This window comes from Diceros bicornis, chromosome 35 (assembly GCF_020826845.1).
Source record: "Diceros bicornis minor isolate mBicDic1 chromosome 35, mDicBic1.mat.cur, whole genome shotgun sequence".
NCBI classification, from domain to species: Eukaryota; Metazoa; Chordata; class Mammalia; order Perissodactyla; family Rhinocerotidae; genus Diceros; species Diceros bicornis.
Window position 1 is genome coordinate 167,827 of NC_080774.1, and position 26,591 is coordinate 194,417.

Genomic DNA, 26,591 nt, shown 5'->3' on the forward strand with positions numbered 1-26,591 from the left:
TAAATAAATAAATAAATAAAATAAAATGTCACCCTGTAACTATTTGTTCGTTTACAAAGGTGTGTTTCCTACATCTGGTAAAATGAGCTTTAGGCATTAGGGAGAAAAGTAGAAAGTCCATAAATTTGAGTATGAATACAAATTTGGGAAATTAGATGATTTTAAAATTAATATGTGGAAGGCCAGGATTATCTGGCTGTTAAAATTCTGGTACCATGGTTTAGAAAATTACTCTCATTTATTTAAAGTCCTAATTTTTCAACCATGATGTAACATGGGTAATTAAAGGAAAAAAATACTGCTGGAATCAAAGGTGCGACACACCATACAGAGAGAACAACTTGTGCACAAGAGAAGCCTTGATTTTTCCCAGTTTGGAAACAAGGTCAATGTTGGACTTTTCTGAATTTCTCCATCGTACAAAAAATACTGTTGACTTTGTCAAGTAACATTAGAGAGAGATCGCTACAAAACCCTAACTAAACTACAAGATGGTTCACGCATTTTCAAGGGAACCACACTTACACAGCTCACGGTGCGGAGCCTCCGCGCAGGTGATACAACTGCTGAAGGAAGGACAACAAGTATTGCAAATGATGCAGTAACGAAAATCCTGCTTCCTGATGCCTGTCCAGTAGTCACAGACACGTGCAGGAACGCCAAACAGGCCTCCCTGAATACATCAAAAATATAGTTCTCACCACAAAATTCTCTATATTTTACATTTTCTGGAGTGACTCAAATAATTGGTTTCTCCATCTAATTTTTTACAAGATACTTTATGAAACATCAAAAACATAAGAGCAGCACACAGCATCCATGACACTCATCAGAGTAAACTAAAGTACAAGCTGCACTTGTTACACAGCACTTTATGAACGTGATGCTCACAGGCCTGTAACTCACTGAGAAACAGACTGTGCTCAGCACCACTGCCATCTCGTCTGAGTGCTGAGTGACACAGTGCTCACCCTCCTCCTGCTCACTCAGTTCATCATGAGTCACCAGTGCTGGTCTGTGCTTCTTGCCTTTGAATACTTATATAAACTGTTTCTCAGACTCTGAGGGTGCAGGAGACTTTATATAATGTTGGCTTTTGTTACTGAAGAGAAAGGTCAGTAATAACAGACCCCTTTGATATGCCAACAAACCACAAGGGAAAAAGAGATGTGGTATCTCATTTTACTCTCATTCATTACTTAAGCTACTTATTCAGCAATAAGACGTGATATTAGTTACCATTTTTATAATATCATTAAAATGGAAAAACCAGTTGCATGTGTCTCCACAGACATCAGAGGCACTACAAGGTTGTGTGCATTTCATGCTCCCAATTACACTACCATATGCCATTCCAAAGTACACATATGTGACACAGGAAAATAAGCCATAAATACCACTGAGAAATTTCTTATTTAGATGTTCCAATAATTCAATTTATTCATATATCTTTAAAACTTCATACTTCAGAGTGAACACCTGTCAACCATTTAAATTGGGTATTTTGGGTACCCATGTTTATAAAAAGTGTATGGCTTCCCTTTATAGCATTATTTCTAGGAACACATATTTCCAATGACTTTAAATTAGGTTTACCCCACAATATGAATTCTCCAAAATACAATATGGTTGGATTACCTGCTGAAGATTGTCCCATAATCCAGTATTTTCACAGAATTTCATTCCTGAGGGCATTTTCTTATGGACAATGAGCTGTCATTTCTTGATGAAAATATTATGTCACTTGCTGCATTCATGGGGTTTTCCTTCACTCACTGGACTAAGATTTATCTCCAGTGGGAATGTTTCCAACAGCTAATGAGATTTGACCTCTGGAAAGCTATCTGAGGTACAATTCACAATTCCTCTTTGCTGTTAATTTTCTACCATATGAGGTTTGACAGGATTTTGAAATCCGCTGCGTTTCATAAGCTCATTCTACTCTATGAATTCTGATATAAACGTATTAGAAGCATCTGCGGTAAGCTCAGAACCTCATTATCACTCCTACCCTAAGAGTACTCAGACATATACAGTGATGTGACTGTTATCTGATTTATCACAACTGCATTTTCTCAAGTACAATGAGGTAAGATCTCTGTCAGAGACTAATATTCACTCCATTCCTAGGATTTCTTTACTGTGTGAGTTCTCTGATGATTAATTAGCTGTGACTTTTGGGAGAAGGCTTTCCCACATTCAGTGCACTGATAAGGTTTCTCCCCTGTATGAATCCTCTGATGATTAACAAGCTGTGACTTCTGGGAGAAGGCCTTCCTACATTCGCTGCATCCATAGGGCCTCTCTCCTGTGTGTGTCCTCTGATGTGGGATGAGGTGTGATTTCCGAGAGAAGGCTTTGCCACATTCGCTGCATTCGAAGGGTTTCTCTCCCGTATGTATCCTCTGATGATTGATGAGACTTGACTTTTCCCTGAAAGCTTTTCTACATTCAGGGCATTCATAAGGTTTTTCTCCTGTGTGAGTTCTCTGATGTCTAATTAGCTCTGATTTCTCAAAGAAAGCTTTCCTACAAAGACTGCATTCATAGGGTTTCTCTCCGGTGTGAATTCTCTGGTGAGTATTGAGCTGTGACTTCTGGGAGAAGGCTTTTTCACAATCCCTGCATTCGTAGGGTTTCTCTCCCGTGTGAGTTCTCTGATGAGTTGCAAGACTTGACTTCTCACCAAAGGCTTTCCCACATTCAGTGCATTCATAGGGTTTCTCTCCTGTGTGTGTCCTCTCATGGGATATGAGATGTGACTTCTGACAAAAGGCTTTCCCACATTCACTGCACACATAGGGCTTTTCTCCTGTATGAATTCTGTGATGATTAGTGAGGCTTAGTTTTTCACTGAAAGCTTTCCCACATTCACTGCATTCATAGGGTTTTTCTCCTGTGTGAGTTCTCTGATGTCTAACAAGCTGGGATTTCCTGCTGAAGGCCTTCCCACATTTAATGCATATGAAGGGTCTCTCTCCCGTGTGTGTCATCTGATGTGATATGAGGTGTGACTTCTGGGAGAAGGCTTTCCCACACTGAATGCATCCATGAGGCTTCTCTCCTGTATGGGTTCTCTGATGGTTAATAAGACTTGACCTCTCTCTGAAGGCTTTCCGACACTCACTGCATTCATAGGGCTTCTCTCCAGTGTGAATAGTCTGATGTCTGATGAGCTCTGATTTCTCAAAGAAGGCTTTTCTACAATCACTACACCCATAAGGTTTTGTTCCTGTGTGCGTCCTGTGATGGGTAACAAGCTGTGACTTCCTGCTGAAGGCTTTCCCACATTCTCTGCATTCAAAAGGTTTCTCTCCTGTATGAATTCTCTGATGATTAATGAGATTTGACTTCTCACTGAAGGCCCTCCCACATTCACTGCACCCATAGGGTTTTTCCCCTGTGTGTGTCCTCCAATGTGATATGAGATGTGACTTCCGGGAGAAGGCCTTCCCACACTCACCACATTCATATGGTTTTTCTCCTGTGTGTGTCCTCTGGTGGGATGTGAGCTGTGACTTTTGGGAGAAGGCCTTCCCACACTGGCCACAATCATAAGGTTTCTCTCCTGTATGAGTTCTGTGATGTGTAATAAACTGTGACTTCTGGGGAAAGGTTTTGCCACATTTACCACAGCCATAGGCTATCTCTCTTACATGTCTGCTCTGATGTTTAATAAGACTTGATTTCTTAGTGAAGCGCTTCCTACATTCACCGCATTCATAGAGTTTCTCCCCTAAACGAGTTCTGTGATATATGATAATCTGTGACTTCTTACAGCTGCCTTTATCATATTTATCACATTCATAGCATTTTAACCAAGTGTCAGTTTCCTCGGGTCTGGTATGGAGAAACAATTTATCAAAAACATTTAGGTCATCTGGTTCCATTTTTCCATAATCTGCTTTTGGAATAAGTAAATCTAAATGATGTTTTAAAATTAATCCATCTACATCACCTTCATTGTTTGATTTCCTTAAAGGAGCAAAGTTCATGCTCAGATTGAAATTTTTTCCAAATGCATCACATTCATCATGTTGTTTCCTGTTTCTAAGCTTCTCTTGGGTATCCTGGTGCCATGTCACGTGACCACTTGCTTCTAAGACTTGTTCTATAAAGAAAAAAACCCTGTGAATCTTTCCATAATTGTGGTCACTCAATAAAATATGAGAAATGCTATTTGAGGATGAATGCTTTTTAAGGCTTCATTTCTTAGTCTCAAATAAGTCCCAAATATAGTGTCTATCCTGTAGGTATCAAAAAACAAAGGAAATGCTGTAAACAGGAACAGGAAACACACAGTAGATTAACTTACCTTTGGTTGTTGTCAAACAGAAGTTTACAAAATGAGGAGAGAATGTGAAAAATACATGAAGAGCAATGAGGAACAAAGAAAGGAGGTATTGATCCAATGTCCTGAGGAATTATTTACTCAACACCGACTGACACACCACGTTCCAGGGGGCATGTGAGGTGCTGGAGACATAAGAGAACAAGCCCCTGCCATTGTGAAACTTACATCGCAAAGGAAAAGATAATTAATAGATAATATTAAGAAACAACATGACTGTTCACTGTGGAAAGTACTGTGAAGAAAATTAACAAGTTTTATAGAGTTAACTGGCTAAAACCATTTCCAGCTTGAAGAATGAGAAATATTTTGTGTGCTTTTTCCTATTCTCAAATTTTCTGAAAAGTTTTATTTAAACTTACAATATATACTTTCAACATTACTACCAGGAAAACCACTTCACATAACACATTCAAAACACATCATCTTTCATCTAAACTGTCCAGAGAAAACTCTAAAGTCCATGTGTTCTTTCACTGAAATTGTCCCAAGACACATGTTCCCATTCTTAAAAGTATGCTGAGGGCCGGCCCCGTGACTTAGCGGTTAAGTCCGTGCGCTCTGCTGCTGGCGGCCCGGGGTCGGATCCCAGGCGCGCACCAACGCACCACTTCTCCGGCCATGCTGAGGCCGCGTCCCACATGCAGCAACTAGAAGGATGCACAGCTATGACACACAACTATCTACTAGGGCTTTGGGGGGAAAATCAATAAATAAATAAAAATTATAAGAAAAAAAAAAAAGTATGCTGAGAGTGGGATTGTCATTTATTACATAGCTCCATTTCCATTATCCTCACAACATAACCACTTATGCCAGGGTTAAGTGATCTTCCAAAGGCTTATTTTTCACTAAGAATCTATACTTGAAATTTTTTCTGAGGTCATACCCACAGGTATGAAAGACAATCAGTAATGTTAAAAATTTTTTAAGGACTTACTTAAATGTCAATTGAGGGCAATAAATTTGCAGGAAACCCACAACTCACTGTTGGCCATATATATTTTGGAGGTAGAATCAACAAGGTTTGCTGATGGAGCTGATATGTGGGGGATAAGGGAAAGCAAGGAATCAGGAAGGATGCCTAGGTTTTGGGTTTGAGCAATTCAGTGGATTGTGGTGTTAATTACTGAGTTGGGAAGACGGAGGGAAAAAGAGGTCTGGGACTAAAATCAAGAGTCTACCAGATACATTAATTCTGAGATGTATGTTACATTTGAATAAATGTGAGTGTAGAAAATGGAATATGTGTAAATTAAACTTACAGTTTTATGTTACTTTAATAAAATGTTACTTTAAAAGTTACATTATTCAACTAAGTACACATTTGGAAATACCTACCTTCCTCCAAATTTTTGTTTAATTTTTTCCCATGAGAAGAATGAGACTCTTCGTATTTGGCTATTTGTGGTATATTCCAAATATTCCAACTCTCTCCATCATTTTCTCTGCTGTAGTTTACTCCAGCTTATTATCTCAATGAAACATCCTTCTAATTGGTTTCCCTGCTTCCAAGGATATTTTCCATTCTGTGGTCAGACTGACTCTTAAAAATGTAAATCAGATAACTTTACCTTTATTTAAATTAATTTAAATCAATCTAGATTCCTTTCTATTGCTTACAGATTGATGTATCATCAATCCAGCTCCTGCACCCTCTCCAACCTCTATCTCCCTGGCACACTGACCTCGACACATAGCCTTCCTTTCTGTTTCTCAAAGTCACTAAGTCCCTTCCCGACTTAATACATTCATATCTGTCATTCCTTGTGGGGACACTTCTCCCCAGTTCTTCAGGTAGCTTGCTCACTTCACATCTATAATTGGCTTCTCCACGTTACCCTGTTGTGGACTGAATGTTTGTGTCCCCCCAAAATTCATATGCTGAAGCCCTAACGCCCAGTGTGGCTGTATATGGAGATGGGGTCTCAAATGAAGTAATTAAGGAAAAATGAGGTCATATGGGTGAGGCCCTGATCCAACAGGATTAGTGTCCTTACAAGAGACACCAGAGAGAACTCCCTACACCCGCTCCGCCCACATGCATGAATGAGGAAAGGACATGTGAGGACAGAGCTACAAGGCTACAGGTGGGTCTACAAGCCAGGAAGACAGACCTCATCAGAACCCGATCATGCTGGCACCTTGATCTTGGACTTCAACCTCCAGATCTGTGAGAATAACTCTCTGCTGCTCAAACCACCCAGTCTGTAGTACTTTGTTATGGCAGCCTGAACAGATTAATACACTCTCTATGACATCATCACTTAATTTATTTCTACAATCATACTTTCAGAGTCTGGATTTTATCTTGATTATGTGCTAACTTGTTCACTCTTATCCTCCCACTAGAAAGTAAGCACTACATGGGCAGGGAACATGTCTCTAATGCTCACTATTGTACCAATAGCACCCAGCACAATACCTGAGAAATAGGAGAATCTGTTTGTATTCAATGTTCTATGAACTGCTACAGCGGTCTGTGGAGAAGAGCTAGCCTCTGGCTTGAGACAGCTATGCAGAGACAGGCCTGCCAGGCTGGCCCTTGGCTGGCATTTGAAAACTTGGGTTTCGGGACAGTTCTCACCACTCCCTAACTGATAAAGTGGCCCCTGTGCCTAGAGCGTGTACAGACAACATGGTCTATGCCGAGCACCTGCTTCCCTTCTGGAGTCTGAGAGGCTGATGCGAGTCTCTAATCAGCTTCGCCGGGCAGACACATCACACACGTCACTGCATTTTTGCTGCTGAAGGAAAAGTGAGCTCTCCGTAGCCCTCGCAGAGGGAGAGAGCCCAGGAAGTCTGCTCTGGATTCTTCCAGAGTCTTCTGTGACTCCTCCCTTGGGATGAAGCTGTGTATTCTGGTTAGGCCACTGTAATAAATCTGAACATTAAGTACAACTACATTCTGAGTCCTTCTAGTGACTCTCCGAACATGGGGTGGTCTTGGGGACCCTGACACACAGTCCTTGACTGTGTAATTAATTTTGATAACTAACTTTGCACTGCATTGCAATGAAACATAAACACTCAATGTTTAAATACTGAATAAAAAAAACTGGATGCAAATGTCACATCTTCTTAACTAAGTTCTAGGCTTCTAAGTTCTTATTTTATAGGTCTCTTACTTGTTAATCATTTTTAGTAGTCATTAGAGTAGTGGGTCTCAACTAATGAGGTGCACATAAAAATCACAATAGGTTTTTCAAATTACGAGTTTCAGTACTAGAATACCAAATTAAAAGCTACATATACACCACTCTACTGAATCAGTTTCCGGTAATGGATCCATGATGCTCATCACTGGGAAAAAAAAAATCCCCAGGTAATCTGATGCATAACTGGCTAAAAACACCTGAACTAAACTAACGGGCTTGTGGAGAGACATTTATTGAATGAATATTATGTGTCCCATCACTGAAGATATTAAATCATAAGCCCTGGGTCTATGCATGCAAACATGGCTCAGGGGCCAACCAACTAAAAAACATGACACACCATGATCAGGTCTGGGATGGGACTTCAGAAAAAGGTGAGAAAAATTTAGGCTGGAGCAGTCAAGGAACATTTTATGAATACTGATGCAGTGAATACAGAGTTTGGGCAGAAAGAATTAAGGTTTCTAGATTAAAAAAAAACAAAAACATAGCATGATCAAAAGTTCAGATGCAGAGAAGAATAAATAGTACATGTCTGAAAACACTGAGAAATGTTTAAATGGAACTGACTGTGAATTTGGAAGGAAAAGGGGAAATAGGTGAACAGGGCACACGGGCGTGTACTGTGGAAGAGGCCACAGCTGAAGCAGGTGCTCCTGCTGCCTCACCCACAGCCCTCAGCTACAATCAGGGAACACCAGCAGCTGGGCGGATGTGGGGCCCACCCCAGGTGCCCGAATCTCTCCACCTGAGACCTTTCCAAGGCCGCAAGTGCATGCTGGGTCTGTGTGCAGAACGCTGAACATTCTGGAGACTTGATGTTCCCCAGAGAGAGATGACACTCTCTCAACTACTCAGAGATGCTCAACCACCGGGAGACAGGAGCTGGGAGGATGACACCAGCTTCCTGGTCCCTCAGCGCTCCAGCAGCACTGAGTGCCCACCGCCCACAGCAGCAGTAACGCCCTTCACTGCACTACTCCTCCCACCACATCTCACTTCCCTTTCTCCCCCTACACCGTGGGATCACACCCTCAAAAAATTCTTGCACTCAGATACGTATCTCAGGGTCTGCTTCTGAGGGAACCTGAGGTCAGCCAATGTCACAGGCAGATAACAAGGAGGAGGAGGTTTAACTCCTCAAAGCAGTGCTCGGTGCTTTGGGAATCAAATATGGGATAACACATAAAAGAAGATCAGAATCTAGATCCGTCCAGCAATTTGGAGAACTGAGGAACAAGACGTCATGGGCTTAGTTTTAAGTGGGAGTTGAGGAGGGAAGGCTCTAAAAAGATATTTTCCAAAGGGCAAAAAACTCAGTAAGAAAGAATGGCAGAAAGAGATCATTCAATGTACTCCATGTGCCATCTATAGAAAAAGCACAGCAGAACCTAATCTAAAAAGAGATGAAAAGGACAAACTGGAAGGATGATGCCTCCGTTCTCTGATAAAGAGACTGAACATGGGGCTTCACAGGGAACTTCTCTGGGCATCAGAGACACTCAAAACGAGGGGAAAAAGAAGAATACTTGAATGTACAAGCAGCAGTGTCTTTGACTACAGGGGAAGGGAGGACAGAAGGAGATGAAACACGTCAGGGACAGAACACCCAATAAGGAGTCAAAGTCCCAGACGCAAGAGACGGGGAAGAACGACACGGCCCAGACAAGCCGAAACATTCTGCTTTAGGCTCCAAGCAGAGGCCACATCTGAATGTGATTACTTGAGGAGCTCGTGTCAGTTGTGAGTCACCACCAAAGCCTGAGAGATTTGGCAAAGAGCTCCCTAAAGCACGTTCCAAAGATGCCAACCCACTGACCAGCTGAGACACTGCCACCCCCTCCCACCGGCCTGGTTCTCATACACTCACCCAGAGGGTCTGAACTTGCGATTTCTCCATCGCCTGTCCACGGCTCTTCCCCTCGCTCCAACTTGAGGATGACCTCGGGTTTTCTAACTTCATACCCTGTTCAAGGGAAACCACACAGGCCTTGGCCCTGACCGCTTGGGCTTTAGGGCCTCCGAAGAATGAGCAAGGTTGGGCATCAGAGTTGACCCAGTGAAGCTACCCGTTTGTATATCAACAGAGCAAATAATTCTCAAAGAAAAGTAATGGTCTCTCTGGGAGCTAACAGGGTCTAAAAATCTCTGACTATAATTCAAGTCCCAAACCATAAACACTTCAGAGGCTCTGGTGCCAGCCTGCCTGGGTTCAAATCCAGGCTCTTTCATTTACTAACTCCCTGGGAGTTACTTAACCTCTCTTTGCCTCAATTTCCTCATTATAAAAAAAGGAGAGCAATCACACCGGCCGCACAGGACTGCTCTGACGGTTACATGAGTCAACATATGAACAGGATGTAGAACGGAGTAAGTTACATGCACCACCCTCGACCCAACCCCTCCCCCATTACTATTAGTTTCAGAGGCTACACAATGAAATTAAGACCTCATTATTGGAAGGTGAGATCCAAACACTTTCCCTGGTGTCAAAGTCCAAGGAACTTTGATCTCCTAAATTTAGGTCCAAAATCACTAAAAATTTCAGAAGCCTCAACACTCTCAGCAACTAAAAAAGAAAAGGCAATGTACTGAGCCCAGTCTGAGGTCCCCTGGGAAGCTTTCCTTACCCAGCGACACAAGGCTGCTGTAGTTCTCCAACATGACATCCTTGTACAAGTCCTTCTGCGGGGCGCCCAGGAGCTGCCACTCCTTCTGGGTGAAGTCCACCGACAAATCTTCAAACGAGAACGACTCCTGTGAGAGCACAAGCCTAGTAAACCTGAAGCACTACCACTGCAGGATGAGGGAAGTGGGTGCTGGAGCGGGAGCACATCACGCATCATAACAAGGCACGGAGAGTCCCAAGCCCCTGCTCTTGCTAGTCTGTGGGATGAAATACCATGATGCGTTCTTCCATCTTTCCATTTACACAATACGTGAGAACTGGAAAACACTGACTTCTGAGTCACCAACAAAATATTCACTGAACCTCAAATCTGGCACCAGAAGAGACAGCAGCAAAAGAAGATAATAAAACAATATCCCCAAAACCTGCTCAGTCTTGTAGAGGGCTGCAAACAAGTACACCTATAAATAAAGGAGGTGGTTACAACAGCTAAGACAGAAATGAGGGCACAGGCGCCAACCGGGTGGTGCAGCGGTTAAGTGCTCGTGCTCCACTGCGGTGGCCTGGGGTTCGCAGGTCCGGATCCCGGGTGTGCACTGACGTACCACTTGTCAAGCCACGCTGTGATGGCATCCCATATAAAGTAGAGGAAGATGGGCACAGATATTAGCTCAGGGCCAATCTTCCTCAGCAAAAACAGGGGGATTGGCATTGGATGTTAGCTCAGGGCTGATCTTCCTCACAAAAAAAAAATTAAAAAAAAAAAGAAATGAGGGCACATGTGGGTATAAGCAGGGAGGGCATCGTCCTGTTTGAGGTCAAGCTGGGCTCTCTGCAAGAGGTAACACTTGAGATGAATTCTAGGAAATCAGTCGCATTTTCCACACAAAAGAGGGTGCAAAGGCATTCTGGGAGACGGCAGCTCCACTATCAGACCCAAAAACTGCTGGGGGTGAGGAGGTGCAAACAGCTGAATGAGATCAACCCAACTGTGTGGGGCAGTGGTTAGATCACAGGGTGTGGGGGTGGAGATCGGATCACATGGTGGGGGTGTGATTAAATCAAAGGGTGTGGGGGTGGAGATTAGATTATAGGGTGGGGCGGTGATTAGGTCACAGGGTGTGGGGTGATTAGATCATAGGGTGGGGTGGTGATTAGGTCACAGGGTGTGGGGGTGGTGATTTGATCACAGGGTGGGGCAGTGATTAAGTCGCAGGCTGGGGGTGGAGATTAGATCATAGGGTGGGGCAGTGATTAGGTCACAGGCCACAAAGGGAGGATGGGCAGATGGTGGTTAACACGGCTGGACACTGTCATGTTGCCAACAGTTAGCCATGAAAGATTTTACAGGATGGGAGTGATATAACCAAACTTAGGTTTTAGAAAGGTTTCTGGATTTCAGATCAAGATGAACTTCTGTCCGAAAGTCTCCTGAGACAAGAAAACATAAACACACTCTTTAAAAAATCCAGAATACCATCGTAAAATAAGAAACCGGACCCTAAACAGCACACCCTACCCTCTGAGAGGAGCCAGTGAACCTGACGACAGTCAACAGAAAGTACCCATTTTGAGCAACCAAGCGAAAAAGACTTAAAAATGGACAGAGCTCAGGACACGGCAGACAATACCAATTCTATGTCGTGGGAGAAAAGAGAGCACGGTGAAGAAAGAAGTTTCAAGAAACGATGGCAGAAGATATCAAGTCTGCAGATTCAAGAAGCTCAGTGGCCCCCAACGGATAAAAGAAATCCTTGACCACACACATCAGGTTCCAACTGCTACAAAATAAAGACAGAGAAAAAGCGACACCACTTATGGGGACGGCGATTCAAACAACTGCAAACTTCCACCGAGAAGCAGAGAGCCAGAGGAGGCGGAACGGTTTACACCTGTGGAAAGGAAAGAGCTGTTAACCCAGAATTCCGTAGCCAGGAATAACTGTGAAAACACATTTTCTCAGGACGTGAAACTAGGAGAATTCAAGGGCAGCAGACCTGCTGTGAGTTACCAGTGGAAGATCTTCAGATGGAAACAATTCCAGAGGATAAGTTAGAAAACCAAGAACGAAGAAAGAGGAGAAATGGCAAATATCTAGAAACTATGACACACTCTTCTCCTCAAGTTCTTTAAAGTATGTTTGATGGTTGAAAGCAAAAATCTAACACTTTCTGAAGGAGCTTTCAATACATGTAGGTGTAATATATCAGACTGCTATAACGTAAAGGAAAGAGGATAACGGGATCTGAATGGTGGTAAGATTTCTACGTTCCTATTGAAGTGCAAATAAAACTTAAAACTTTTGCACTTCAAATGACAATGACATGAAATGTCGTTTTCATTTCATTGAAAAATGAAATGACAAGCCATGGACTGGAAAAAATTATTTGCAAATCATATTTCTGATAAAGAACGTGACCCAGAACTTACAAGAACGACTCTTAAAACTCAATAATAAAGAGACAAACAACAATTCAAAAACAGGCAGCAGGACCGGCCCTGTGACCTAGTGGTTGAGTTTGGTACGCTTTGGTGGCCCGGGCTCGGTTTAGCAGCCATGATGTGGCGGCGACCCACATGCAAAATAGAGGAAGATTGGCACAGATGTTAGCTCAGGGTGAATCTTCCACAGGAAAAAATAAATAAATAAAAGGCAGAATATCTGAATAATTTTATCAAAGAAGATATAGAAACAGCTAATAAGCACATGAAACGATGACCAACATCATTAGTTATTAAGGAAATGCAAACTAAAACCACAATGAGGTACCACTTCACATTCACTAGAATGACTATCATCAAACAGACAATAACAAGTGCTGGAAAGGACGTGGAGAAACTGGAACTTCATACTGGTAGGAAAACAAAATGGTTCAGACACTATGGAACTGTGGGAATTTCTTAAAAAGTTAATATAATTTTACCATATAACCCAGCAATTATACTCTTAGGTATGTGCCCAAGAGAAATGAAAACATGTTCATACAAAGCTCTGTACATGATTGCTCATATCAGCACTACTTGTAACCACCAAAAAGTGTAAATAATTCACATGTCCATCAAGTGGGGAATGGATAAACAAAAACTGTATCCATACACAGAATACTATCCAACAATAAAAAGAATGAATTTCTGACATCTGTTAAAACATGGATGGACTTCAAAAACATCTGCTAATTGAAAGAAGCTGGACACACAAGATTACACAATACACAAATCCATTTACACAAAATATCCAAAAGGAAAATCTATACAGAGAGTAAGCAAATTAATGGTTGCCTCAGGCTGAGGATGGGAACAGGAATCGACTGCAAATGTCTCTTGGGGTGACGGAAACTTTCTAAAACTGGATTGTGATCATGGTTACACAACATGATGTTACCAAAAAACAAAAAATAACACAGGACCGGCCCAGCAGCATAGTGGTTAAGTTCTCGTGCTCCTCTTCAGTGGCCCGGGGATCACCGGTTCGGATCCCAGGCGCAGACCTAGACACTGCTCATCAAGTTGTGCTGTGGCAGCATCCCACATACAAAAAATAGAGGAAGACTGGCAACAGATAGCTCAGGGCCAATCTTCCTCATGAGAAAAAAAATCACTGAATTATACACTTAAAACGGGTGGATCTTACTGAAGTCATAGTTCAATAAAGCTATTAAAAAGGACACTATAATAATAACTTTATGCCAACATATTTGACAACTTAGAAGAAACAGATATATTCCTTGAAAAACAATGTCTTCAAAAGTGACACAAGAATAAAGAGAAAATCTGAATTAGTCCTGAAACTGTTAAAGAAACTGACCCCCTTGGGCTGGCCCCGTGGCTTAGCGGTTAAGTGCGCGCGCTCCGCTGCCAGCGGCCCGGGTTCGGATCCCGGGCGCGTACTGACGCACCGCTTCTCCAGCCATGCTGAGGCCACGTCCCACATACAGCAACTAGAAGGATGTGCAGCTATGACATACAACTATCTACCGGGGCTTTGGGGAGAAAAAAATAAATAAATAAAATTATAAAAAATAAAAAATAATAAAATAAAATAAAATAAAATGCTTATCTTTAAAAAAAAAAAAAGAAACTGACTCCCACAATTTAAAACCTTCCTTCAAAAAACTCAAGGTCCAGATGGCTTCAGAGGTGAATTTTTCCCAACATTTAGGGAATAAATAAAATGATCTCACATAAATTCTTTCGAGAGCAAACTTCTCAACGCATTTTATAAGGCCAACAGACCTCTCTAACCACAAACCAGACAAGACCACAACAAGAAAAGAACATCACAGACAATTAACTCTCACAGAATCAAAATTCCTAACCAAATATTAGCAAATTGAATCAAGCATGCATAAAAAGCATAACATCGCCTGACCAGATGAGGTTTCCTGCAGTAGTGCAAGATAGGTTGAACACTCAGAAATCAATAAATCATATTAACAGAATGAAGGAGGAAAACCATTATCATCCAACAGATGCAGAAGTGGGATGAAAATCTGTTAATTGTAAATATGATCAACAAACTAGGCATAGAAGGGAAATTAATCTGATAATCAAGATCTACAAAATATCTACAGCCAGCATCATACTTAATGGTAAAACACTGAACACTTGCTCCCTGAGGACTAGAAAGGCACTGTTGAATAGAATTTTATTTTATTTTATTTTGTGAGGAAGATTAGCCCTGGGCTAACATCCGTGCCTATCTTCCTCGATTTTATATGGGACGCCGCCACAGCATGGCTTGACAAGCAGTGTGTCAGTGCGTGCCTGGGATCTGAACCTGCGAACCCTGGGCCGCCGCAGCGGAGCGCACACGCTTAACCACTATGCCACCGGGCTGGCCCTCAACAGAATTTTTTTGTGATGAGTGAAATGTTCTATGTCTGCACAGTCCAGTCCAATAGCCACAAGCCACACGTGTCTACTGAATACTTTCAAGATGACTAGGAACTGACTTTTAAATTGTATTTAACTAATTTAAATTTAAATAGCACACGTAGCTAATGGCTACCTGTTGTATAATAAAGAATTTGTGTGGTCTTTGTCCCAGGTTCCTGGGATGGAGCTTCTACAGCCGTGGAATCTCTGCAGTGACAGGAGTGTCTGATACCCATGGTGGGCCCCTCCTGAGTTTATGCTATCAAGGTGACTCATGGTGGCTCCCAGATAGTCTGCAGACAGGGACGGGCCATGCTGGAAAGGGTTGATTAGAGGGTTAGGGCTTTGAGCCAGATATCAGCCCAACCTCCAGGGAGGGGAGGAGGGCTAGAGACTGTGTTCAACCACATGGGCAGTGATTCAATCAATCAGACCTACTCAATGAATACCCAATAAAAACTCTGGACACTGCAGCCTCAGGTCAGCTTCCCGGTTGGTGAACACAAACATGTTCCAGGAGGGTGATGTGTCCTGATTCCTTAGGGAGAGGGCACAGAAACTCCATACTGGGACTCTCCCAGACCTCACCCTATGTGTGTCTTCATTTGGCTGGTCCTAATTTGTGTCCTTTATTTATTTATTTGTTTGTGGAAGATCAGCCCTGAGCTAACATCCATGCTAATCCTCCTCTTTTTGCTGAGGAAGACTGGCTCTGAGCTAACATCTATTGCCAATCCTCCTCCTTTTTTATTCCCCAAAGCCCCAGTAGATAGTTGTATGTCATAGTTGCACGTCCTTCTAGTTGCTGTATGTGGGACGTGGCCTCAGCATGGCCAGAGAAGCGGTGCGTCAGTGCGCACCCGGGATCCGAACCCGGGCCACCAGCAGCGGAGCGCGTGCACTTAACCGCTAAGCCACGGGGCCAGCCCTGTGTCCTTTATAATAAAACTGTAATTCTAAGTATAGTACTGTCCTGAGTTCTATGAGTTGTTCCAGTGGAACCCCCTCAAATTTGTAGCCAGATGGTCAGAAGTGCAGGTGGCCTGGGGACCCCCAAACTTACAGCTAGCAACTGAAGTGATGGCAGTCTTGCTGGAGTCTGTGCTAACATCAGACAGTTGGTGTCAGAACTGAACTGCTATAATGCGCTATACAGCAGACAGGGCAGGTAAGGCAAGGATGCCCCCTCACGCACTTCCAGTCCACACTTTATGGAGGTCCTGCCCCGCACAATAAATGCAAGGAAAAGGTATAAATATTGAAAGGAAGATGCAAAACTTTCATACATGATATGAGGGCAAATGAAGAAAACCCAAAAGACTCTACAAACAATTAGAACTGGTTAATTATGGATAGTCGTCTTTGATACCACACCAAAACTAACCAACTGGTGGTCTCTTAAAGATGAGTTGTATTGTAGAATCTTCAACTTTATCAATGAACTTTTCATATTCTGTTACACTAAAATCTACTGTTTTATCCTGCTCTTTGAACGGATCATTTACCCATTAATGATTTTATAACACTGCACATCGGTCATGTGGAAAATATCGGTTCCCTGAGTTAAAATCTTCTCACAAAAAAATGGCTTTACCAGTTAATTCTGTAAATATTTAATGTAGAAATAATACCAATTCTACTAAACTTTAGTGTACAGAAGCAAGAACATAACTCTAAACGTTTTGATACTAGAATAACCTTGATAACAAAACCCAATAAGGATATCCCAAGAAAGGAAAAGACCAACTTACACCTGAATGTTAATGTGACAATCTTAAACAATGTTACCACACTTCATTGAGCAATATAGGAAAAAAAAATATATCAAGACTAAATTGGAGTTTATCCCAGAAATTCAAGGTTGGTTTAACTTTTCTTTATAAAATCAGTGATATTCACTACCTTAACAGATTAAGAAAAAATATATAATCACCTCAATAGATGCAGATGAAACATATCTGCAAATGAAGAACATACATTGTAAGAACTATAAATAGAAAAATCTAACCGAGTTTTTAAAAAGCACGTTTAAAATTTTCAAAATGAAGGCCTAGATTTTATAAGGAAAGAATATAAGAGTGTGAAAAAGAATAAGCAGATTAAAAAAATTCACACTAAAAATGGAAAAATAATCAATATTTGTTATAAAACTCTTAGCAAACTACAAATTCAGTGGAATTTCTTCTTCCTAAAAAAAAAAAGTACTGCTGATATGTCTGTGAACATGGAAAATCTAATCAAATCTAAAGAAAAATTATTGGAATTAATAAGTGGGCTTAAAAAGTTCCTGGATACAAAGTTAATATGCAGAAATCTAGTATATTTCCATGTTTTGGCAACAAAAAATTTTAAAAATTAATAAATAAATTTTAAGATACTATTTACTGTAGAAATGGCTAATTGCAGGGCTGGGGCAAAAAATGTATCAACTGAGCCTTGATATATCTTGTCATGCTAGAAAGTAGTATTCTAGTTAATAAATAAAGAAGAAATAATAGAAGTAGGATGTCATCATTTTATACCCCTACTGAAATAACCCATCTAGGCAATGATCACAGAAGGCTGCTAGCTTGACAAAAAGAGAACAGCAGACATTATGTGCCTCCAGAAAGGACATACCACAGCCTCTGAAGCATTCTTGCCAAGAAGTCAAACTTGAATCTGATCAAGCCTCTAAATGATGGAAATGTTCTTTATCTCTGCTATCCAATTCACAGCTGTCCGATTTGTGACTCCTGAGCACTGGAAATGTGGCTAGTGTGACTGAGGGATTTAATTTACATTTAAACTGTCATATGTGGCTGGTGCCTTCTGTATTGAACAGCACAGCTCTATATCTACCAATTTATAGGAATCACGGTGACAGAATACATTAACAACACTGTAGGGAAGCAATTAGCAAAATCCAGACAGTGGGAAACTACAGAATAAATGACTTGGCTTTTTCAACAAATAATTTGGCTATAAAAAACTGAGAAGAGCCAATAGATTAAAAGAGACTTCAGAGACAGATCAACCAATACACTGTATGAACTTTACTTAGATTCTGATTCAAACAAACTGCAAACAATTTATGGATGTTATGAGACAACTGGATATTTGAACACTGATTGGATTTGGTGATACGAAGAAGCTACCTTAATTGGAGAGAGAGTTGTAATTGCGATGAATCTCACAAACAAAACGTCAAGTGAAAGAAGCAAAATACAAATGAGTATCCACCACAGCAGACAAACCAAAGTGCAGTGTCTAAGGAAGAAGACTTAGGAGTAAAACCAGGCAGAACAGTGAGGAAATGGGCACCAGTCGGGGTCCTGGTATGGGGGGGAGGGAGGGGGGCGGGGCGGCAGGCACAGGAAGGGCTGAGTTCAGGCTGAAAGGTTCTGGTTCTTGACCTGAATAGAAGTTTCATGGGTATTCAGTTGATAATAATTCATTAAGCTGTACTTTTACATTTTATGTACTTTCCTGCATGTGAATTCTGCTTCACAATTAAAGAGGTAAGTAAATAAATACTTATGGTCACTATGCTCTGCTCTGGCATTTTCCCCTTGGTCACTCTGTGGAAAATGGTGAAAAACAGCCATAAGACCCAGGTATTTATTACAACATTTCTCCTGAGGACATTACTCACTACATCATTTATTCAAAGACCTCATCAAGGAATGACCAAGAAATATTTACTTTCATGAAGAATCAGTTTGCTCTTTCCTTTGGATAATGCAACTCATATAAATGTTCATATTTCTTTATTACAACCGCCAAAAATTGGAGTACCAGTTTGCAGCTCAAATTCAATAATTATGTAGGACACTATGGCTTATAAAAATTCAAACCTTAAGAACTCTCAAGGTCTTATAGTTAACATATCACTGCTCCAATTTTATCCCAATCCGGATCTTCTATCCTGAGGCTATTTTCCCAATTTCTTAACTATTTATACTTTTCTTTTTCCCTGGAAGACTTACACACCTCTTCTAATCCCCTGGAAAAATAATGAGGAATAAATAATCAACTCACCTGTAACATGGTCATTTTCTGTTGCCTACACGAGATGATCAGCAAGTCCGATCTGTTCTATCCTGAGGCTCTTCTGCTTCAGTCCAAAGCTCTGGTGTGAGGTCCTGGCTAGGTCTTTACACTGAGAATGAATTCCTGCTTCGAGGAATTCCTTTCTCATCTCACGTGTGTAGGCTTACTCGTAGGGAACCAGGAACTGTGGACTTAGGGACAAATACACTTTAATTGGTATATTCACACTGCACCTAAAACCCTTTCCTCTCTTGCTAGGAACTAGGCATTCTTTTTTTTTTTTTTTTTTTTTTTTTTTTATTTTTTTCCCCCAAAGCCCCAGTAGATAGTTGTATGTCATAGCTGCACATCCTTCCAGTTGCTGTATGTGGGACGTGGCCTCAGCATGGCCGGAGAAGCGGCTCGTCGGTGCGCGCCTGGGATCCGAACCCAGGCCGCCAGCAGCAGAGCGCGTGCACTTAATCGCCAGGCCACGGGGCCAGCCTGGAACTAGGCATTCTTGACCCTCTAAGGCCAGAGTGTTTTTTCTATATAACCACAACAGGGCTAGCAGGGAAAGAAATAGGATATAGTGTAAAACAGCAGCAGAAATCTATGTCTCTGCAAACAGATAAAGAAATATCAGAAATAAAGCAATTCTGAGATCATTCCACGTTCACTGTGGGCACTGAAGTATAAATCTCTTTAACAGATGCTGTCAAGTACATCACAATTCTATTTTAGGCAGATGGAATTTTGGAAAGCTTATGTGATTTGTATTAAAACAGATCTGAGTTTCAATCAACCTTTTCCTTTTACTGGCTATGTGACTTTGGACAAAAACAAACCTCATCTTTCTGAGCCTTCGTTTCCTATTAAAATCTTCTATAACCTTCCTAACTTATGTCTGCCAGTTCTAGCAATTTCTGAGAAAAGTGTGTTAAAAATCTCCCAAGATGATTACAGATTGGTCAGTTTTTCCTTGTAATCCTGTTGACGCTTGGATTGTATATTTAAGGCTATGTTGTGAGATGCATAGAGCGTATATATTTCTGGAGGATTATTCTTTAATCATTAGATAATGACACTCCATATCTCAAATAACGTTCCTTTCTTGCCTTCTAATCTTTCATTTTTTTTACCTGCTAAAATGGTGAGGATAAAGTGGACCTCTGGGTCCAACTGAGGAATAAGTGAGATTAAAAGGAAAGTGACTAGTTCCTTGTAATGACAATAGCTAAAGTCTGAGTGCTTTCTATACATAATACAAAACACTACGTGCTTTATAATGTAATCCTCACAGATGACCCAATAAGGCATTTAACATAATCTCTATTTTACAGAAAAACTGAGACTTAAAGTGACTGAAAATGTGCCCATGATGGCACAGCTATTAAGTAGCAGAATTGGAATGTTATTTCTCTTTCTTGCTATGTTCAAGGCGTTTACTACCAAAATCATATCATTTGTGTGTATCTATGCACACACACACACCTCCCATATATCCTGGAATTAGCTTATTTCCATGCACACCTTCAGTCACCTTATTTCCACAAACACATAAATGAAGAACAGCCTGCTCACGCCTATATCATACTAAGAAGCAACACTTAAAAAACCAAGCTCTTGGGGCCAGCCCCGTGGCCAACTGGTTAAAGTTCTGCGCGCTCCACTCTGGCAGCCCAGGTTTGCGGGTTCGGATCCCAGGCACGGACCTACTCCACCCATCAGCCATGCCGTGGAGGCATCCCAGGTACAAAAGAGAGGAAGACTGGCACAGATGTTAGCTCAGGGCTAATCTCCCATAAGCAAAAAAAAAAAGGAAGACTGGCAACGGATGTTAGCTCAGCGTGAATCTTCCTCATCAAAAAAAAAACTAAGCTCTTGAGCCAGCCCTGATGGCCTAGTGGTCAACGTTCAGCACACTTTGCTTTGGAGGCCTGAGTTCAGTTTCCCCGGGTGTGGAACCACACCCCTCGTCTGTCAGTTGCCACGCTGTGGCAGCGGCTCACGTAGAAGAACTAGAAGGACCTACAACTAGAAGATACAACTATGTACTGGGGTTTTGGGGAGCAAAAAAAAAAAAAGAGGAAGATTTGCAACAGATGTTAGCTCAGGGCAAATCTTTCTCAGCAAAAAGAAAAAAAAGGCCAGGCCTTGAGTCTAAAAAAATAACCAAGCTCTTCTCTTTCATGCTTTTCTGTGATTCAAACTTCAGAGCCAACTCAAAAAGACATATTAACGGTTTCTTCCAGTCACACAAGAAACAATTCCCTCATATCTTAAATTGTGAAAACATATGCATCTTAGAACAGGAGCTGGCACACAGAAGCACTAAAGAAATACTAGCCATAATTATCATTACAAAAGTAAAACACGACAGCAAAGGGGCCAGCCCCATGGCATAGCGGTTAAGTGCTCGCACTCTGCTGCTGGCAGCCTGGGATTCAGACCCCGGGCGCGCACCAATGCACCGCTTGTCAGGCCATGTGTGGCGGCCTCCCACATAAAGGGAGGAAGATGGGCACGGATGTTAGCTCAGGGCCACTCTTCCTCGGCAAAAACAGGAAGATTGGCAGATGTTAGCTCAGGGTTGATCTTCCTCACAAAAAAAAATATGACAGCAAAATTTAGAAACATATACACAATAAACAAGAAAGAACTATTACCTATGATATCACCACACCACAGATAACCATTCTTAAGAGATGATGGAAACTATCTGGATATTTTTAACAAAAATATACGGATACGGTCACATTTAAAAACTGTTTTTGTTTTTTTTCCCCACTATGCAAAGACCATCTTTCCGGATTAATCAACATAGTTCTCAACTATCAACAGCTTTCTTATATAAATCAATAAAAAGGTAGAAAATAAAATCTACTCATAATAGAAAGAAATACATAAAATATAAAGGAATACACTTGACAAGAAATATGTAAGATCTATATGAAAAAAACTAAAAATACCAACGGTGACTTTAAAAATAGACTTCACTGGGGCAGGCCTGGTGGTACAAGCGGTTAAGCGCACGTGCTCCACTGCAGTGGCCCAGGGTTCGCAGGTTCGGATCCCGGGCACGCACCAACGCACCGCTTGTCAGGCCATGCTGTGGCAGGCATCCCATATAAAGTGGAGGAAGATGGGCATGGGTGTTAGGCTAGGGCCAGTCTTCCTCAGCAAAAAGAGGTGGATTGGCAGATGTTAGCTCAGGGCCGATCTTCCTCAAAAATAATAAATAAATAAAAATAGACTTCATACATGTAAAATTTGGTCTTGTTCTGGGATAGGAAGACTTCATATAGTAAAGATAATTTAGCCCCAAATGATTTGTATCTCTAGTCAACTCGAACTATAACCTCGAAAAGTTTTTAACAAGCAATTCTAAAGTTCATCCGGAAGAAAAAAGGTTTAGAGACAGCTTCAATACTTTTGGAAATACAAAATAACGAGTGTAAACAGGTCTACGTAATATTAACATATATTATAAAATTATACTAATCAAAAAAGCAGTTGACACTGGCTTCAAAAAAGACATACAGATGAATAAAGCACAATGGTCCAAATACGTAAGAATTTAGCGTGCAATACACGTAGCATTTCAAAGCCATGAGTAAAATTACTTAATAAACAGAAGTGATTAATATTTGAAAGAAAATAAAGCTAGTTATCTATCTTGTATATTACAACAAACTACCTTCAGATGGATTAGAACTTAAAATAAGGGAAACCACGATAATGCCTGAAGAGAACACAGGTAAATATTTGTATTTTTGGAGAGAATTTCCCCACACATGATACAAAGGCAAAAGTCATATTTTTTTTTAAATACAGTCAATGAACTTCACCATTAAAAAATTTAAAAACCTCTGTGTGGTTAAAAAAAAAACAATCATAACACACACACACTACAAATGAGAAAAATATAACTACCACAAATATGTCATTTTCTCTGCATTATGCTTTCACTTCATTTCATCTCACGTAATAAAAATTCTGGCATTGTGACAAATAAAACTACGTTTATCATTCAAACCATTTCCTTAAGCAGACAGACAAATTCACAAGGTGATTTTAAAATATTTCTCACAGGGGCTAGCCTGGTAGCGTAGCGGTCAAGTTCAAGAGCTCCACTTCGGCAGCCGGGAGTTCCCAGGTTTGGACCTAACACCACTTATCAAGCCACGCTGTGGCGGCGTCCCAGATACAAAATAGAGGAAGATGGGCATAGACGTTACCCAGGGCCAATCTTCCTCAGCAAAAAGAGGAGGATTGGCAATGGATGTTAGCTCAGAGCCAGCCTTCCTCACACACACACACACAAATTCTCACAATATTTAGGTTTGTTACTCAGAACAATGCAGACTCGACCTTTTTATACTTTAATTTAAACAAATGTTTTTGCAAGTTGGCCCTTGAGGGAGAGGGCACCCCTGAACTCTCTGTTATCTGGCTCTCACAGGTCCCCTCAGCCTCTCACAAACAATCGGGCCCATCTTCACTTCATGGGCGTTTTCTTACCTTGGCAGTTTCCTGTGTCACACTGCAGCTCTCCCCTCGACAGCTCTCACATTCACCTTCAGGAGGAAGGGGCCACCTTCACCATCATCCAGTAGTTCCTCTCAGCATCAAGTTCTGAAGAAATTTCAGGGGAAAGGTAGAGAATAATAAAGGATTTCTTTACACTTACTACGTGCCAGATGTTTTATACACCATACTGTCTTTTTTTAATGCATTCAGCACCCGCTACAGAAGCAGCAATAAGGTACAGAGGTTCAGCAACTCGCCCAACATGGAGGACACACCCAGAAAGTGGCAGATCTGGGCCACTGGTCCCCTGCAGTCCACCCAAGAGCCTGTGACCACAGCCCCTCAGCAATAGCGGAGGGAGGAGTGGGCAAAGGCCTCCAGCTGTTCATATTCCCAGTACAGGCGAGATCAGTCCCCTGGCTCCACGGCAGAGTAGGGATGAAAACAAGAGAAAGATAAGTTCTCAGGGGCCAGTTGAAAAAACTCCCCACTTGGGACAAAATATTTCAAGTTAAGGAAAGATATTCTTCATACGTTGTAATGGCTTTAAGCACCGTATGCAGCATATTCCCAATTTTGTTTTCTTAAAAGGAAATATAAACAAGATGTACTAAAAACATACATCTATTGACTAAAAGAAATGTACCAAAACGTTAGCAGTGACTATCTCCTGTTAATGAGGTCGTGAATAATTTTTATTTGAATCTGTTTATCAAGATGCTCCAAATTGAGTACAGTAAACGTATTTTAAGTTTATAACAGAAAAACATACAGACACTATCTTTTAAAATGTTAAAGTCCTTAACTCAAGAAAACAACAGACAAGCAGAGTTTCCGTCTAGCACCACATGGCTGAAACAAAGTAAACAATAAACAACAATTAAAATAAAGTATGTTTTATGATGCAAAAAGTAACAAACCTAGAAATAAAAAAGGTCATTCGTTTCCACTCCCTCATTTTCAGATAAGAAACGGGAGACCCTGAAATCGTGCGTGAACTGTCCAAAGCAGCCGAGGTGGGTCAAGATCAGAGACGAGGACCTCAGGCCAGTGTTGTCCCTGCCACACCAGCTTTCGTCAAAGGTTGTTCTGGTTTGGTTTTTCAGTAGAGAAGCCTTTATAAAAAACTTGATAAAGCAGAGCTGAGCCGGGTGAAACCAGGCGGGAGGGGGCATCACAGGCGCAGCGCTCCCGGGCCCCTCGCCCCGCACTCCAGCGGGGTCTACGCAGACACGCGCAGGAGCTCCTTCCGTCCAGCCATGGCTCCCGGCCCCGGAACCGGACCCGCGCTGGGCTCCCGGCTGAAAACATCCAGGGACGCCCGCGGGGGTCAGTGCCTTCAGACCCACCTGCAAGGGGGACCCGGAGAGCTGAGAGCCGGGGGCGGGGCCTCGGGCGCGAGAGCGGCGAGGCGTGGGGGGACCCCGCGCGCAGCCACCGCCCCCCCGCCCCCGGCGCTCGGAGCCCCGTCAGGACCAGAGGCCCCGCTCCCCGCGCTCCGGCCAGGCCAGCGCTGCCCGCCGCACCGCACCCCACGTCGGATACCCCGAACCTCCCCGCCCGCGCAGGCGCTGACGCCTCAGCTCAAACACGATCCTAAATTCCTCCCCGGGGACCCCCCCCACACGCCCCCAACCGCCGGCCCGACAGCTTCCCTGAACCCGCAGAAGCGCCGGCACCGACCCCCAGGCCTCCGCCGCCGGACGCGCAGGGCCGGGGACCACGTGACCCGCCCCGCCGCCCCCAGACTCGCCGCCGCCCCGCCCCCGGCCCACCCTCGCCCCCGCCGTCCGCGGGTCCCCGCCGGGGCCGGAGTGGCGCGGGGGTCCGCGCGCACGAGCACGCGCGCACTCGCCTCTCGCGTGGCGGCGAAGGACAAAGAAAAGGGGCGCAACCCGAACGCGCCAGAGGCCATGCGCCTGCGCGAGAGGAGGGAGCCGCCGAACTACATTTCCCAGAAGGCTCCGCGGCACGTCGGCGTCCTAGGAACGCTGGTTGCCTAGAGACGCGGGGATGGCCGCCTGCGCAAGAGCGAGTTATGGGCACAAGCACTTGGGAGAAACGTGAAGGATCAGGGTTTTAAAAGAGTAGGAATACAAATCTATCAGAACGTTAAAAAAAAAAAAAAAAGATACCTGACTTAAGAATTCAGTTGAGGAAACCAGAAAAAATTTTTTAATACGTTTATGGAAAGCAGATAGGAATTAATCAACAGAAAAACGTAAAACTGATCCATAATTCAAGTACTGTGGGGGAAAATTAAAAAGAAGTCACTATCTCTATTTTACAAAGAGAGAGTAGGGTAGGATGATAAAAGAGAAGTAACCACAGACACATAGGAAATTGAATGAGAATCCTCTCTATGCTAATAAATTCGAAATTCTTTGTGACACAAATGATTCTCCAGGAATAGATGTGTCAAATTTGACCCAAGAAAGGAGAAAACCTAAGCATGGATAAAAATGAAGACAATTTAAGGAGATTATTTGCCAAAAAGCATCAGTCATTGAGTTTCTGGTGAATTCTTTCAAACATCTAGTGGTCAGAGAATTCTTATATTTAAATAGTTCCAGAGGAATTGGAAGAAGGAAATCTTATATTTATCAAATAGTCAGCATAAAGACACCAAAATCGACAAATATATGATTTGAAAAGAAAGCTCAGACAAAACTTGTTTATGACTACACGTGCAAAAATGCTGAGAAATTTTAACAGAGAGAAGCTGGTGTTACCGCCAAGGGGTGTCTGCTGGCTGCAGGAAAAAGCTAAACTTTGAAGAGGTAAGGTGTTGAGAGAGAAAGTGTCTATATTTCAGCGGGCTAGCAAGTGGAAGACTGATGGACTAATGTCCAAACAAAAACCATCTTAAAACTACAAAATCTTGAAGCAGTTATATAGGGCAAATGGGCTGAAAAAAGGGGGGCTCTTGGAACATTGACCATCTGGTGTAGCAGACCTTGAGACGCTAACTCGTGTGTTTCTTCTGTCACCGGTGATGGATATCCGCAGAGGGCTTTCTCCCGATGTTCCTTAC

General features: G+C 42.3%; 1 protein-coding gene across 3 annotated transcripts; it reads right to left on the reverse strand.

Annotated features, from left to right (window-relative positions):
* Positions 1 to 760: 760 nt before the first annotated feature.
* ZNF84 (zinc finger protein 84) lies at positions 761 to 19,139 on the reverse strand. 3 transcript variants are annotated; one of them, XM_058531117.1, is made up of 5 exons: positions 19,034 to 19,139; positions 16,077 to 16,233; positions 10,140 to 10,266; positions 9,380 to 9,475; positions 761 to 4,111 (listed from the first exon to the last, which is right to left on the reverse strand). In XM_058531117.1, the coding sequence occupies exons 2-5, from the start codon at positions 16,122 to 16,124 to the stop codon at positions 2,127 to 2,129; spliced, it is 2,256 nt and encodes a 751-aa protein (XP_058387100.1). In that variant the 5' UTR covers positions 16,125 to 16,233; positions 19,034 to 19,139; the 3' UTR covers positions 761 to 2,126. The 3 variants fall into 3 exon arrangements, with proteins under 3 accessions (XP_058387100.1, XP_058387102.1, XP_058387101.1); XM_058531119.1 differs by lacking the exon at positions 16,077 to 16,233 and having other exon boundaries at positions 10,140 to 10,247; XM_058531118.1 differs by lacking the exon at positions 16,077 to 16,233.
* Positions 19,140 to 26,591: the final 7,452 nt, after the last annotated feature.

Excerpts from the sequence above, each read along its gene's own strand:
- ZNF84 (XM_058531117.1), bottom strand. The coding sequence starts at position 16,124 with ATGTTAGCACAGACTCCAGCAAGACTGCCATCACTTCAGTTGCTAGCT. Across the intron at positions 10,267-16,076 it reads CATCACTTCAGTTGCTAGCT|GAGTCGTTCTCGTTTGAAGA; the intron begins GTAAGTTTGGGG and ends GTGCTCTCACAG. Across the intron at positions 4,112-9,379 it reads CGCAAGTTCAGACCCTCTGG|AACAAGTCTTAGAAGCAAGT; the intron begins GTGAGTGTATGA and ends TTTTCTTTATAG.